The 16,989-nt window shown below is 39.7% G+C and overlaps 1 protein-coding gene across 10 annotated transcripts in view; it reads left to right on the top strand.

Moving 5' to 3' along the window:
• The window catches only part of TNIK (TRAF2 and NCK interacting kinase), a 338,050-nt gene that overhangs the window by 305,163 nt on the left and 15,898 nt on the right, over positions 1-16,989 (top strand). For 8 of the 10 annotated variants that reach the window (XM_088452395.1, XM_088452398.1, XM_088452394.1 and 5 more), the window contains 7 exons: positions 5,273-5,451; positions 5,950-6,067; positions 10,262-10,426; positions 12,280-12,415; positions 14,867-15,037; positions 15,717-15,860; positions 16,683-16,817. In XM_088452395.1, the coding sequence (XP_088308521.1) occupies positions 5,273-5,451; positions 5,950-6,067; positions 10,262-10,426; positions 12,280-12,415; positions 14,867-15,037; positions 15,717-15,860; positions 16,683-16,817 (1,048 nt within the window). The remainder of the gene's footprint in view (positions 1-5,272; positions 5,452-5,949; positions 6,068-10,261; positions 10,427-12,279; positions 12,416-14,866; positions 15,038-15,716; positions 15,861-16,682; positions 16,818-16,989) is intronic. The other 2 variants (XM_088452397.1, XM_088452396.1) reach the window with 2 other exon arrangements.

The following is a 16,989-nucleotide window of genomic DNA, read 5'->3' as shown; positions in this document are numbered from 1 at the left end:
CACAATGATGTCATTAAGAAATAATATGGTAAGAGTTATTTAAGATACATTCAATATTTTCAGTTTTCAGTAGGTATGGCTAAGTCAGAATATTGTCCAATAACTGTATTACCTGGCCCTGAAAGAGCAAGGGGTCTTTCGCTGAGGCAGTAAAGTTTATTGAGGTGTATTTGTAAACGAGCTCTTACTGTATTCTTTGTAAATCACTGGTTTTCTGCAGCTTTTTTATTGACTGTCCGAGGTTAGAATAATGCAATGTGCATGAATATATTACTTACATTTGCCTGTATAGGGACATCCACTTTGGAGAATTCAGCAGCTGCTTAAGCATATAATCTTTACAAGATCATAAACTTATCCCTGTTATCATATAACGTATCCCTGTTTGTACCAGGTGGCTCTATATACCTTTAACTGTCAGAACATTGAGGGTGTGCAAATTTAAAAAACAAAATGTTTGACACACATTCCATATGCAATAAAGTTTAATACACTACTAGGTATCATTTGCTGTTAGTTACATAAGCAGTAAAACAATATTTATTGTATAGTTTAGTAGAAACTCATGCTATAAAAGTACTGTTTTAGCCAATATAATCTTAAAAATACTGGCAGATTGCCAATGATATCCTAGTAATTCATCGGACATATACACTTGCCTGAGGGGGTTTGATGATTTACAAAATGTGTATCGTTTTAGATTAGGGGTAGCCATCCAGTCAAAGGCAAACTGCCCTCGGCGCGTGCAGAACTGTGGCGTGGCCTAGCTATTATAAGGCTACGTCCCATTTTTCTGTGCACGCCTTTGGTATGACATTTGCCGGGGCATGACCTTGTGTCACCCCCATTTTTAGTCACACTGGAGGCGAGCCCAGCACATTGAAAATACACAATTTACATAATCTTCCCAATATCATATTTTCACTGATGAAGAGAAAGAAAAAGAACCACATAAAATACATTGAAAAATCAGGATTCACATAATACACACTACAACTCCTCCATGTGTCACTCCAGCCCCCCCATGCCACTGCAGCGTTCCCTCGTGTCACTCCAGCCACCCCACCACCCGGAGTTATTTCAACAGCTCCACTCTGTCCCCATAAGCATGAAAGCAGACAGCATCCTCCCAGCTCTCAGGCTGTCGTCGTGTAACCCCCCATCCCCCTCCCACACTGGCTCTCTGGTAGTTATGCCCATTATGATTTTCCCCCTGTATTTGCGCCCCTTATGCAGTGCCCCCTGTAATCTTGCCCCATATGCAGTGCTCCCACCCCAGAACTTTCCTGATCGCTCTGGCTCCCGCTGCCTCTGACTGGATCTAACTAGATCCAGCAGGCGCGCATTGCAGGCTCCTCACGCCCTGCATCACTGGGAACGCTGGCCTCTGAAGCGATCAAAGGCTTCTTTAAGCTGACCGCTTCAGAGGCCAGCGTTCACAGTTACAGTGGGGGAGACGCAGCTCAAAACCTAAAGTGCTGCATGCGGCACGAGAGCCGCGGGTTGGCCACCCCTGTATACTTTAGAATCATCTAATTAGCACAGAGACCCACATGCCAAAACAATTTCTTTCTAGGGGGCAGTAGTGGAATATGAAGAACATTTATGTTGCTGAGGTTACATTTAATCTATTTAGATCTTTACATTTTGCTTTATAAAAAAAAAAAGTGAATGATGACGGCCACCGTTTATCCTGGTGTGTGTGTGTGTGTGTGTGTGTGTGTGTGTGTGTGTGTGTTAATAAGACTTATTCAGCCTTCACCATTAGACATTATACTTTACTAGGCACATGTGATGAAATTTTTTAGGGAATCTTTGAACGTATAACATTTGTGTGTGTGTGTATGTATATCTATCTATCTATATATATATATATATATATATATATATATATATACATACATATATATATACATATATATATATATACATATACACAGTCAGGTCCATAAATATTGGGACATTGACAGAATTTTCAGATTTTGGCCTCTATTCACCACCACAATGGTTTTGAAATGAAACAAACAAGATGTGCTTTAACTGCAGACTTTCAGATTTAATTTGAGGGTAATTACATCCAAATCGGGTGAACGGTGTAGGAATTACAACAGTTTCAATATGTGCCTCCCACTTTTTAAGGGGCCAAAAGTAATGGGACTATCAACTCAAAAGCTATTTCATGGACAGGTGTGGGCTATTCCCTCATTATTTCATTATCAATTAAGCAGGTAAAAGGTCTGGAGTTGATTCTAGGTGTGACATTTGCATTTGGAATCAGTTGCTGTCAACTCTCAATATGAGGTCCAAAGAGCTGTCACTAGCAGTGAAGCAAGCCATCATTAGGCTGAAAAGTGAAAACAAACCCATCAGAGAGATAGCAGAAACATTAGGTGTGGCCAAATCAACTGTTTGGAACATTCTTAAAAAGAAAGAACGCATCGGAGAGCTCAGCAACACCAAAAGACCCGGAAGACCACGGAAAACAACTATGGTGGATGACAAAAGAATTATTTCCCTGGTGACGAAAAACCCCTTCACAACAGTTGGCCAAATCAAGAACACTCTCCAGGAGGTAGGTGTATATGTGTCAAAGTCAACAATCAAGAGAAGACTTCACAAGAGTGAATATAGAGGGTTCACCACAAGATGCAAACCATTGGTGAGCCACAAAAACAGGAAGACCAGATTAAAGTTTGCCAAACAACATCTAAAAAAGCCATTACAGTTCTGGAATAACATCCTATTGACAGATGAGACAAAGATCAACTTGTACCAGAGTGATGGGAAGAGAAGGAAAGGAACTGCTCATGATCCAAAACATAGCACCTCATCAGTGAAGCATGGTGGTGGTTGTGTCATGGTGTGGGCATGTATGGCTGCCAATGGAACTGGTTCCCGTGTATTTATTGATGATGTGACTGCTGACAAAAGCAGCAGAATGAATTCTGAAGTGTTTCGGGCAATATTATATGCTCCTATTCAGTCAAATGCTTCAGAACTCCTTGGACAGCGCTTCACAGTGCAGATGGACAATGACCCGAAGCATACTGCAAAAGCAACCAAAGAGTTTTTTAAGGCTAAAAAGTGGAATGTTATGCAATGGCCAAGTCAATCCCCTGACCTGAATCCGATTGAGCATGCATTTCACTTGGTGAAGACAAAACTGAAGGGAAAATGCCCCAAGAACAAGCAGGAACTGAAGACATTTGCAGTAGAGGCCTGGCAGAGCATCACCAGGGATGAAACCCAGCGTCTGGTGATGTCTATGCATTCCAGACTTCAGGCTGTAATTGCCTGCAAAGGATTTGCAACAAAGTATTAAAAAGTGAAAGTTAGATTTAGGATTGTTTAGTTTGTCCATTACTTTTGGCCACTTAAAAAGTGGGAGGCACATATAGAAACCGTTGTAATTCCTACACCGTTCACCTGATTTGGATGTAATTACCCTCAAATTAAATCTGAAAGTCTGCAGTTAAATCACATCTTGTTTGTTTCATTTCAAAGCCATTGTGGTGGTGAATAGAGGACAAAATATGAAAATTCTGTCAATGTCCCAATATTTATGGACCTGACTGTGTGTATGTGTGTATATATATATATATATATATATATATACACATTGTATATAGCAATCCCAATGGTTTGGCACTCATATTCAGAGGTAACTTGACAGGGTGCCCCCACAGACAATAACATATACATCAAGAGGTACGGCACTCCGGTCTATAGCATATGACAGACTCTAGCAATATTGTCAACGTTTCAGTGTAATGACAGTCTTCAGGATCCTGAAGACTTGTGGCGTTACACTGTAACATTGAGAATATTGCCAGTGTCTGTCATTTGCTATATGGATTTGGGATTTGTTCAAGGGAGTGCCTGATCTTGGTTGTTTTATTTATACAAATATATACATATATATATATATGTGTATGTGTGTGTTAAAATATAAAGCAAAGGGGGCGCTGCATAGTGCATAAAAATTTTATTTGTAAAACATGCAGTTAAAAACAACAAATGCTACCGAGTACTCTCGTACCAATTATCTCACAGAGTGGGCTTAATACCACTTGGTTCAAAGTATGGAGACCCAGGCAAATCAACGACCACCACTCCTTCACCTCCGAGGACAAGCTGCACACCACCCGCTCCTTCAGAGGCTGCAGCGCACCTGAAGGAGCGGGTGATGCGCGGCTTGTCCCCGGAGGTGAAGGAGCGCCCCCTTTGCTTTATATTTTACCAGAACTACCACCTGTGGGATTCTAGGATTTCCATGAAAGGGGAGCAGTGGTTCTAAACGCATGAACCTGGTGCCAATTCACAGCCCACATTGGGATTAAAAGTGTGCAGGACTATTTTAGAGAAATTGTGCAGCTAGTGGTAATATGAGCACCTACTTATACTAATGTGTAATGATATATATATAGTAAAACCACCCTTACAGTGTAAAATACATTAGAAAGGAGGATTACAAGTGGTTGACGTATGATATGTACTAGGAAGGAACCATTTAACCATTTCTTTGTAAAGGGGGTCTCTAAATGGTCTAGTCTCTAGCGGGAACTTTAGGGCTGTCTGGATATAAATGAATGTGGTGATTTTCAATCCCTTTTTTTCCTTAAACCCTGGGCAAATGCATTGATGGCTACATTGGTTACTAATGTAGGGGGAAATGGTAAGACCAATGCTTTGTTCGTCATTTGCATGTTTTCTTCCACAGAACAAGAAATTCATCATCTGCAGAGTCCTTATGCTTTACCACTACTTCACCTACATTGCTTTACAAGCATGATCTAGATACACATTATTTCTATATTATACCTGCTGCCTATGATGTCACAGTACGAATATTATCAGAAATAATAAAATATCATGTCAAATTCATAGTAAACTGGAAATATAAATTTAGTCTTTTATCCCAAATAATTATAAAGTTTAAAACAAAACTTTAATAATAATTCTATCAGCAGAGTACATATATGCATTAGGTAGCCTACTTTCCAGCTTACTATGACAGAAATGATGATTTTTCACTGGTTGTAAGTTTGTCCATCTGTATTTATATGCTCTGGGCACATGAAGGTTGCAAATAAGATGTTTTGCCTCATGATGTTATCACTTGCCTTAAACATTTGTCTGTTATGTCTGATGGAAATGTTTGTAACTTTATTGTTTGGCTATATTCCCATTGGCTATGGTACAGTTGACTATTCACTTAATGGAGACTGCTCTCCTTCGGTTTGGGTCAGTCACAATATTAATCCTTTTGCAGGATCTGACCGCATTGGCAAAAGAGCTAAGAGAGTTGCGCACTGAAGAGACAAACAGACCAATGAAGAAGGTGACAGATTACTCTTCCTCCAGCGAGGAATCTGAGAGTAGTGAAGAGGAAGATGGGGAGAGTGAGAACCAGGATGGAACTGTGCCAGTTAGTGATATACCAAGACTCATGTAAGCAATGTTTCAGTATATAAAATTGTTATATAGAGGCTAAACGTCATCTTACATGGACGAACATCATCATCATTCCTGAACATCATCATCATTCCTGGACAAAAGTCCAGGAATGATGATGTTCGTCCATGTAAGATGACGTTTAGCCTCTTTCTGAGTTCCGTTTTTTTGGAGGGAAAAATCCGAACTCAACGTGCAAACTCGAACCTATCCGAGCCTGCACATCCCTAATATATATATATATATATATATATATATATATATATATATATATATATATATATATATATATATATATATATATATATATTAAAACCATTGTAATAAAATAAAACTCTTAACTGCAATTAAGAAGTCCATTGATTTTTAATCCATACAATGTACTTTTCTCTGTGATTTATTCTGTGCAAACAATGGTGGGCTCGCTATAAGGTATATGTGATAAAATGCTGAGATATATGCTCTTGTGGCGCCTCACACGCTGCTTATTTGCAGACCTACTGGAATGCCTGGAAACAATGAGCCATATAACACAGGGACACAGGGACTTGAAACCTCACAATCAGAGACGTTCAGAAGCATCTCAAGAGAAGGAACATTAATGGTACGGGAGGTAAGATGTTAGGTTTTGCATCAGCACAACATACTTATTCTAGAGATTACACCTTATGGAAATGGCATCACTGAAACTAGATATAGTCCTACTGTGAAGTGGAATTAGACATCTGAAAACTAATATTGAGAGGACATAATTTGTTTATCACTGTAAAATATATTCCAGTTCTTATATAGAATTTCTATACTGGGAAACAAATCCAATGCTAATTCCATTGCAAGGAGACGTAGCTTTCATTCATAGCTGGCTAAAATCTATAATACATGGGGGAAAAAATTCAGTAGTAAGAATAACAATAAATCCTTCTGACATTTATGCTTTTACCTCTACATGTGACGTACTATTATCCACTCCTTACTGAGGACCATTCTGCCTACAGCCTCTCCTTTTCCCTACTAGCATTGTTGGAATTGGCTTTTTTGTATGGAATCCAGTTGAACAGAATGAATTGGCATCTAGCACCCAGAATCTATGGCAAGGGTAGGTATCCTATGGCGCTCCAGCTGCTGTGAAACAACACTTCCCAGCATGCTCTGCCACTGTTCTGCTTTTGGGGGTTGCTATATATGGCAGGGCATGCTGGGATGTGTAGTTTCACAACAGCTGGAGTGCCAAAAGTTGCCTACCCGTGATCTACAAAATTGACTGTAGAAACGTGCAATGCACACTTTGTTACCGCAGGTTTTCATGCAGTTTGTGACTCATATGACTTATTATAGGCAGAACCACAAATCAAATCCCATAACTCAAAACAGCAAGGACTCAATGCATGTTTGTGGTTTGGAGACCTTGCCGAGCTACAAAGCTCCCCATTTACACTATTAAGCAGCAGGCTGCCAAACTGCAGAACAAATCTCCAATAAATGGTCCATTAAAGATGTGGTTGTGGCATTGCAAGATTCAAACTGCTGCTGCTTGAAGTGGAATGTCAGCGGTCAGGATGGTTAAATGAAATAAATAATTCTGTAAAGGCCCAGCTTAGAGTGCCCACCCAAAGATGACAGGCACCGTCAAATTATAGTGCAAGTACTTGTGGCACTACAAGTGCCAGCATGCACATGGGTACACCTCTGAAATAGGAAAATAACAACTGAACCCACAAATAGTATACACTGAACCCATAAGCCAGCGTTTTTCAACCAGTGTGCCATGGCACACTAGTGAGCGGCAAGCGGTTGTCAAGTGTGCCGCAAAGTCAGACTTGAATTTACTTGTACTGCTGGCCTGTGCAGCATTTGGGCTCTTCTAAGAGGCTCAGGCGCACCCGTGCCATGACCTATGGAGACGCAGCGCATGACATAGGTCACACATGCCGTGTTGCACGCCCGCCTGCACACTACTCCAAGCTCTGTACTGTGTGCTCAGTCACTGACCTAGCCGATGAGGGACAGGACAGGGACGACAGTAAGCCTTCTCAGCTGGCTATTTTATTTTTTATGTGGGGGCCAATGTAATATTATTTCCTATGGGGAGCAATGTGTTATTTTTCCTGTGGGGGCCAACCAATATGATTGTTTTTCTGTCGGGGCCAATGTGTGTTTGTTTTTCTGTGGGGGCCAGTGTCTGTGTTTTTTTCCCTTGGGGGACTGATGGTGTGCCTTAGCAATTTTAAAATCTTGCTTGTGTGCTGCGAGTTGAAAAAGGTTGAAAATCACTTAATAAAATTAAATACCAGGGCAGTGCCCACTGGTGGTAAGTATTGGGCTGGTGCTCTCTAGATGTTGGTCCTGCTTATTTGAATGTTCCTACTTTCTATATAGTCTGAACTTGTAAAGAATGCATGGGAGTGGACATTTTTACTATTTAAATGTAAAAAAAGATGTGTAAAATGTGTTCTATAAATAACTTCATAACTTAATACAAAAAGATTGTGCAGAGCTGATATGCTGGGGTAGAGCATACTTGGCTACTCTACATGATCGCCTGAGGCTACCGAATGTCTGGAGGCTCACCCCCATGCCTGGAAGAGTAGCCATATATCTCGGAGGCTGCCCGTGGCCACCCGCTTCCCAACTGAAGTGGGTGGGCCAGAAGGCCAATGACCCATTCAATGCAAATTGTGACCCCCTTTGGTCCTTTTGACTGTAACCCCCCCCCCCCAGCTTTCTTGAATCAGTGCCCTGCAGTATGCAGTATCAGCATTTTTTTATGGCACCACTAGGCCAAAAGGTTTTTATTGAGCGAGTTGGCAAAAATTATTAAATTAATTAAATTGTGTTTGCCTGTCACCTTTAGGTTCAGTTATGAGGTGGTGGGCCGGGATGCTCTTCGTTTTGTCCACATTTTATGATTTGCAGCCACCAGCACTGGTTTTACCCATCGCATTGGCCATAAATAATTTCATTTGGCCCTCGACCACCAACCCGTGGCACCTTGCAAGTGCCCGACAGCACCCGGTTTAGAAACTATGGGATAGAGTATTAATGGTGATTAAATGGCTGAAAACAGATATTTATTCCCAGTTAATTAGGGGAAATGGAGTTTGCACATAAGCACCAGTTTGTTCTGTTGTTGATTAATTTCATAAAATATTTTTTTACTGTTAAACTTTATCATATGTATAATAGTTTTATATAATCCTTACTGAGTTAATAGTGAAATGCACTTTGCAGGTGGGCCCTGTGATTCTTCCCTTACGGCTCATATCCATGAAGCACATTCTAAATCATTGGAAACCAGCAAAGATGCTAGAGTGAAAAGGCACAGCAGTCTCCCACATTGGTTTCCTCTCACTGTTCTGAATCATCCCTAATAAATCACTTCATTTTTCATAAATGTAAAGAGAGTCTCCAGAGTCTGTCAGCAACCTGACATAATAATGAGTGCATAAACTATATAATAAATATTTTATTTCATCCAGTCTATGCCTCGCTGTATTAGTTATTCATATACAGCAGCTGAGAGGATCAGGTTTTCATTAAATAAATGTCAGTCCTGCTAGTACATGCAGGAAGAGAATCATGCAGAGCTGACATCAAAGATCATCTGCTACTTGCTGGATCCATCATTTCACCCTGGAAAGCTTTGCATTTTGATGCTTTAAATTATGAATGCTTGAGAGAAGGGGAAAAATTACTTTGTATACCCTTAATTCAAGTTAAGTTTTATTAAAGGTTTTAGCACTCCTTGGCTAACACTAGCATGTATAGAGTTCTAAGAAATTGCCTGTGTTGACGAAAGTAATGCAAATGATTACATCTTTACAGCCGCATTACCACCTATGGAAAATATTTTACTAACATGCCAGTCTGACTAGCAGGAGTGCCAGGCTCTGCTCATCCTGCCAATTTCCACGGTCCTGTTAGAGCCCTGTCAGAAAACTTGGGTGTGGAGAACTAATCACAAATCATCTTAAACTGGAGAACTAATCTGGTTTTCCTGCTCTGTATTACGGAACCGTCACAGCCCTGGGAGATGCAGCAGGCCAGGAGGAGGGGGACGTTAGCAAAATCTTTTTCATAGTGTTAGTGCTTATTTAAATACAATCTACTACCAACCAGCATCATAGGTCATATAATATCTTTGTTGCCGGCATTATATTCTGTTTGAGGTATATTTTCCCATTGCTCAATAGTTGCTTAACTGCTGATTGTGCAGTCATGGCTTTGGTAGTGTGTTGTTTCAATGTGTTTTGTACATTTGTCACGTGGTTAAAGGATGCAAAAACTTTATGGCTGCCTTTATTTGCGCATACATTGATTACTTAATCTGATGACAAGTAGACTATAGTATTAAGGTTTTAACTTTTCATTTAAATATCAGTATTACATAATTTGAATGCAACAGTAGTCACATGCGATCCATTCATTTAGGTAATATTTTGTAATTATGTCTCCTCTGAGATAATGTCGAGAGGGGGAGCTTGTGAGAAGAATCCATCATTGGGATGCTTAATATTCTCTCAGGGAAGACGGGAAAAGGACTGGAAGGGAACTGGTGGCATACTTTGGGGGTTGCTATAGCTCTCATGAATAGAAGTCTCTGCCTTCACCTCTAGGTGACAGATACACTTTAGCTGTTTTATATCTTAGTAACAATTGAGTCACCTTATTTTTATGTTGAACTTTTCTTCTACTGAAATATATTTACTATGTAATTCTTTAGGTGAAATTCAGTCTTGCGTTGCATGATTCCGCCATCTCAATGTTAAGGTTTAGCTCTTGTCCATGTACTCTCCTTGTTTCTCCACAGACTTCTGGAGATAAAATACGCTCTGGCCATGCAGAAAGCAATGGTTTTGCCGGACACATAAACCTTCCTGACTTAGTCCAGCAGAGCCACTCCCCGGTGGGTACTCCAACTGAGGCGGTAGGGAGAGGTTCAACGCATGCACAGGAGATGGAAGCTGGGACTGAAGTAGGTGGTGGCACTACCAAACTAACATTACCGCTTGCTGGCTAACTGGTTGCAAGTATTAACTCTGGTGTATTCTACCTTCATTATCTTTTCTTGTCCACCCTGTCTAGAAGTGGCAATGCCAATAACTGGAGCAAATAATCCCATAAATGCAGATTACCACTAAGACCCTTGATTCAGTGGTGGACCCAGTAGCACTCCCAACTGCAATTTCAGATGCAGGGGATTTGCGAACATATACCAATGATTCAGGTGCTGTCTTTTATAAAGAGATTCTTAGCATCGGCGTCTCAGATTCGTCAATTGCATACAAAAGACGCAACATCGCTCGCACCGTCAAACTTCCGAGCAAGCCTATGGTGTCTCAGAATGTCGGTCTCAACTAAGAGGCCGGGGTCAGTACAACTGCGAATGGATTCGGTGGCGGCACGCCTGTTTGTTTGTTTTTTAGTTGTCCTCTTAGTTACCTCCCCCAAACGCTCACTACCTGTCACTCACTTTGTAAATAAATCCTCACTTTGTACGCCATCTCTAATCAATAAGCCCGCGTGCACAGTGCGGCTGTAATGCATGTGCAGTGGCAAATAATCGCTCCATTGCGTCCATTTCTGAATCAGGCCCTTAGGCTTTGAAATGATTACCAGCCTTATGACTCTAAAGGCTCCAGAAAAAGAAATCCCAATATTCTGCATTTTCCTTGCCTATTTTTTATAAGGATACTACATCTTTTTACATAATTACTGCATGAATATGAGATAGTCATAGCACAAGAACATACAGAACTGAAATTAATATCATGTGTTTCGGGATTTTTAAATGCACATGAGCACAGTATGCTATAAACTCACACAATACCTCCAGCTAGGGCTCAATTGCTCTGTTGTGTCACAGACAGCAATGAAATGCGTAATATGGCAGTGATCTGGAAAAAATGGGGTCTGCGTCATCATGTCATCTTACACGATGACATTCACAAGTGTAACTGCAAAAGAACTCACACTACTTATTAATACAGATGTGAGGTGTCAGCTGTTATCATAGCAGATCATGGATAAACTTCCACAGATTATACAGAGCCTGAACTAAAATGATGAATGTGGGGATATTTTTTTTTTATGCACATTAGACTTCCTGTCAGCAACTCTATTAAAGGACATAGAATTGATTGGACAAACTGACACATCTGCAGCATAAAATAGTGTTCATTCTAGATCCCTTCACCTGTTACAACTCGTACAGTTCCTCTTTCCTGCCTGGGATGTCGTCCTCTGCTGTAGTACTTCTAGCACAACCTGGTCTATATCTCAGCAGTATGTTGCATTAGTTGAGTGTGCTAGAAGCACCAGAGAAGAGAGCGACACCCCAGGTAGGAAAGAGGAACTGCACATGTTTTGACAGGTGCAGAGTGCTGGAATGAACACTTTAAGAAATGTATGTAGAATGTCAGACATCTGAGGTTCTGTTAAAATGTGGAAACTTTTCTACCTATATTTGTGCATGCTACTAATTCTGTTACATACATCAACCTGTAGTTTAGGCTTAGTGGCCATTTTAAAGGTATTAAAAAATCTTTAATATTTTACAAATTAAATCCAGAGGTTCATGCTGTTCCCCTGACCTGTAAACTTGTTGGGGAAGTACACAAGGAAGAGGGTTCCATAAAGGTGCAGCCTATTTGAAGCAGACTAACAGTAGTACTATACAGCATAACTTTACATTCATTCTGAACTATTGTATATTTTAGCACAGTTTTATAATTTAAAGAGACCGAAATATACTATGATTAGCAATATACTGGTGAAAGGCTTTTACTAATCTTGATATTTGACATTTTCCTGTTTTAATCAATGTAGTACGGTATGGGGAGTACCAACAAAGCATCCTTTACTCCATTTGTTGATCCAAGAATTTACCAGACCTCACCCACAGATAATGATGATGATGAAGATGACGACGACGATGATGATGATGAAGAGTCTTCTGCAACAGGTATTAGGAGCAATATGGTTTGTACTTTACTAGTTAGATTCTGGTCTTGCAGCTTGCAGGTAGGTGGATAGGTGATTTATTTAGGGTTATAATATAACTTTCAGTGTTTTCTTTGTGATAGCTCAGCCCATTTAATGTCAGGAAGAATGGACAGAATGGCTGCTTCCGTTGTGTAGCAGGGGTGATGTGTTCCAGATAATAACACTTTCTTTCCGAAGAAGAATATTGATATTTTAGCATTTTTATTCTCTTTCCTATGTTCCAGATAAGTTTATCACCTATCATGTATTGAGTATACTCTTATGCTCTAGAATGTCAGGTATATTGGTTCTGAATTGTGAAGTCTTCCTGGTTAGTCAGGAAATACAAGATCTACCACAGTTTCACATTAAAGAGCTCTACTGATCAGTCCTAATGTGCACTTTACATTATATTCCCTAGTATGTTATCACTAATTGCAGTATGTACCATTTGTAGATTTCTAGGAAATCATTTATTATGGCATACAACAAATAGATGTCATTATGTCACATTTTCTCCATATTTGAAACTGTTTTCCCACTGAATTGCTCAATGCAACTACGTCCTCTTCCAGTCATTTACGGTAACATTTATTCTTTCTTTGACCATCGCTGCAGCTTTCTCGGGATGCCTCAATTTATTTACACGCTTCCCACTATTTAAAACAGACTAAAAAAATGTTTATAGATTGGTGTTTTATGGTATTTGCCATGTACAGGCACCCAAGTATAGATCAGTTTGCAGAGTGATTGTTATATCATTTCAGCCAAACAGGCAATTTTAGAAGTTAGGGGAAGAGTGTATTCACATTGACCTATACATCCTCATTCTGTACATTACATCACAGAGGCTGAAAATAAGGACATGTATATGTCGATCTGCTAATAAAATATACAATTGCAGATGAGACTTGAAATGATAAAAGGGCTGGGGACAAGATTTGAAGGTCTTTCGTACACTCATACAATTATGTTGTTAGCAGATTGTTGTGAATTATTGTGATTTGAAACATTAAAATGTACAGTATATGAATTCCCTAGGTCTTCCTTTTGGCTGTAATAAATAGGGATATAGGGAATATACATAGTAATTAGTAACAGTGTAGCTTGACGTACAAGAAGTGCAATGCAGTATGAATTGTTTATCTAGGAAGAACATATAGCAATAAAAGGACAGACAAGGTAAGACATGAAGCGAGGGGAGGGCAAGCGGTGGTGAGTTTCAGGGAGGAAAGGGAAGTTTGGCATTGGATGAGCCTGTACATATGGTAAGGGAAAGCATACAGTGTATCTAAATGAGACAAGGAGACCAAACACCAAGAGCACAGGTGCTATAGATAGTGCTAAGGAGAGAACCAGAGGAAATGATTATGTAACTGTGTATACAAAACACAACAGAATCATTTTACTTTTATGAATAGACCTCTTATGCGTTAATTGTCTGGGTGATACCACTTAGAATGGGGACTTCTATAAATTAATACCTATTGAGATAAAACTACTAGATTTAATTCAGTTTCAGAAAAAAATCTATATTTTACTTGAGTGAACATAAGAGTATTTAGCATCCATTTTGTCTCTGCCTGACAAATATCATGTTATTGCTGTAAGTCTAAATACCGATTTTTCCTTTTAAATTTTTAATTGTTGCTATCATAATACGATTCACCTAAAAAAAAATTACATGACTAAACCGGTTGAGGAGATGACTTACTTCATGAAAGGGTTACACCAGTGGTTCCCAAACTTTTTCTAATCACGGTGCCCTAGAGTATGAGCATTTTTTCCACGGCATCCCTGGGCCAAAAGTTTATTATTGAGAAATTAAACAAAAAATAAATGTACAGTAAATTGTGCTTATATGTCACCCTTAGGTTCAGTTATGCGGTGGTTGACAGGGCTGCACCTTTTGTCCACATTTTTTGATTGGAAGTCATTATCACTGGTTTTACCTATCACACTGACTAAAAATAGCTTTATTTGGTACTGGAGCACCCTAAGGCACCCCTGCAAGTGCCCTGAGGCACCCCAGGGTGCCACGGCACCCAGTTTGGGAACCACCGGGTTACACAATATGAAAAAAAAAGCAGCCTCAATTGTCATTCTTCCTGGCTGAATGAAAATAGGAATTTTAATTTGTTCTTTTTGTTTTGTTGCTGTGCTTGACGTTTTATTTCTTTATCTCCTTTCCCCTAAGAATAAAAATATAACATATGTAAAAATATGGGTGTACAACACTGTGCACACCATAAGTTGATAAACTTCAAATCCCTCCCGTGGATGATTCAGGGAAATGAAAGTCGGTAATGTCTGGGGTGCCAGTGGTTGTCCATACCCAGTACAAAATGTCAGATTGTGAGATTTGTGACAGAACACGCATGCTCCATTTTCTTATTATTTTTTTGCTGAATGAAGAGAGTGTTTTTTTTAGCCCTGTTTACTAGCGAACTGCTTAGACAAGAACAAGCCAAGCTGAATGAGGCCAGAAAAATATCAGTGGTAAACGTGAACCCTACCAATATTCGTCCTCACAGCGATACTCCAGAGATCCGGAAATACAAGAAACGCTTTAATTCTGAGATACTGTGTGCAGCATTATGGGGTAAGTCTTCTCTTGTGTGTTTTTTTGTTGTTTCATCTGTTCATTAAAAAGATCTATGAGCATGAAAAGCAGAATCACATGTACAGTACTGCTTGGTTTTGTATTACCTTCTCCATTGTCTCATGAGTAGGTTTGTAATGTTGGTACATCTTTCTTAGTGACTACATACATTACACATCAAATGTCCACACCAGAACATGTGCTTAAATAGCTAAATACTGTATGTCCCTGCATGTGATGATCTGATGTTTAACATGACAGCCTAGATAAATCGATTTCTCGCCAGTTTGACCAAACACACCCCAGTTGAATAGATCCAGTCACTCATATGGGTGGTCCAAGTAAACGGATACACATAATGGGCCACACGTTATCCATCAGCTGTACATGCCGGTGCAGGCATCAAGCAGTGACATTTCCTGCTGTAGGTAAATAAATCAAATTGTATTTTTGTGTTTGGGGGCCTTTTGCGCTCGATTCAAATTAGCGCAATAATTACCAACATGCTAGACACAAGCCTATTAGCTACTGTAGGCCAAAGACACAAAGTTTTCTCCACCCACATAATGACTATACCCACATACTATTAGTGTCCTTCCTGTGATGAGTTACAAAACAATTACTAGAATGTCAGGACAACCATTTGACGATGAACGTTTATTCTTCCCTGCACACACAGGTGTAAACTTACTAGTGGGCACAGAGAATGGACTAATGTTGTTGGATCGCAGCGGACAAGGAAAGGTCTACAACCTTATCAACAGGAGAAGATTTCTGCAGATGGAAGTTCTGGAAGGGCTGAACGTTCTCGTGACCATATCAGGTGTGACATCTTGAAGCCAACATTTTGCAAAACATTGCCAATTCCTCACAATGGGGCACAACAAGAGGGAGATTCCTTCAGTGTATAGATTATCCTGTAAGAGAGCTGGCGCTGGTCACAAAACATGATCATGTCGGGCAATAAATTCAAATTGCCCAGCCATCACCCTAGCTTGTGAGACCAAAACAACCAACTATTCTCAGAATCCGTAAGGAATGTATTGTACATGCTGGTAAATCTGGCATTCTGTTGACCACAATGTCAATGCCAGACCAGATGCAATTCTGATTATTTGGTGATAAGACCAAACGACTACATCTGCCCTTTATTTTTATTTTTGTTACTGTTTTTTTAAGAATTCCTAAACCATAGAAAGTGTAGGTGTGTAAGTATACATGCTCTTACTAAATCAATATAAAAAACACTGATTTGATCTGCACACCAAATATTGCAGTTTTCCCTTGTGCTTGTCCTTTTTCATAACTGTATGCTTGTACTTTTGTATAATTGTGAGGTCAAATTGGCATGCCGACATGTTAATGCGAGTTAAAGCATTTTAACAATGTCAGCTTTACAACTTCAAATTTGACGGTGGCATCATATTTGAAGTTGTAAAGCTGACACTGTTGAAATGCTTTAAATCCCATTATTAAAATGTTGGGGTGTCCCCGTAGTTTAATTGTCAAACTCCTTACTGCATGTCCAATCGCATATATTCATTTATGCAGTCCCGTCCCCCCCCCCCAAAGAAAAAAAGAATATTCATCTTGAAAGTCCTATACATTTAGTTTACAGTCACACTGTTCATGTGTATCCCTTTAGGGAAAAAGAACAAGCTAAGAGTGTACTACCTTTCCTGGTTGCGGAATCGAATACTGCACAATGATCCAGAGGTGGAGAAGAAGCAGGGTTGGATAACTGTAGGAGATTTAGAAGGCTGTGTACATTATAAAGTTGGTAAGTTTTGTCTGAGAAGTGTTTTAAATGGTCTAAAACCTTGTGTTCCAACTGATTTGATCTGGTCACACCAGCAGTAATAAATGAAATATAACCTGAAATAACAACACTTAAATGTTTTGTTCTTTATGGGCTGCTGTGCTGTCCGTTATTCTTAAGACATCTGACCTGC

The sequence above is a fragment of the Taudactylus pleione genome, unplaced genomic scaffold (genome assembly GCF_031769625.1).
Source record: "Taudactylus pleione unplaced genomic scaffold, aTauple2 ptg000037l, whole genome shotgun sequence".
NCBI lineage: Eukaryota > Metazoa > Chordata > Amphibia > Anura > Myobatrachidae > Taudactylus > Taudactylus pleione.
This window is presented reverse-complemented; position numbering and strand designations above follow the sequence as displayed.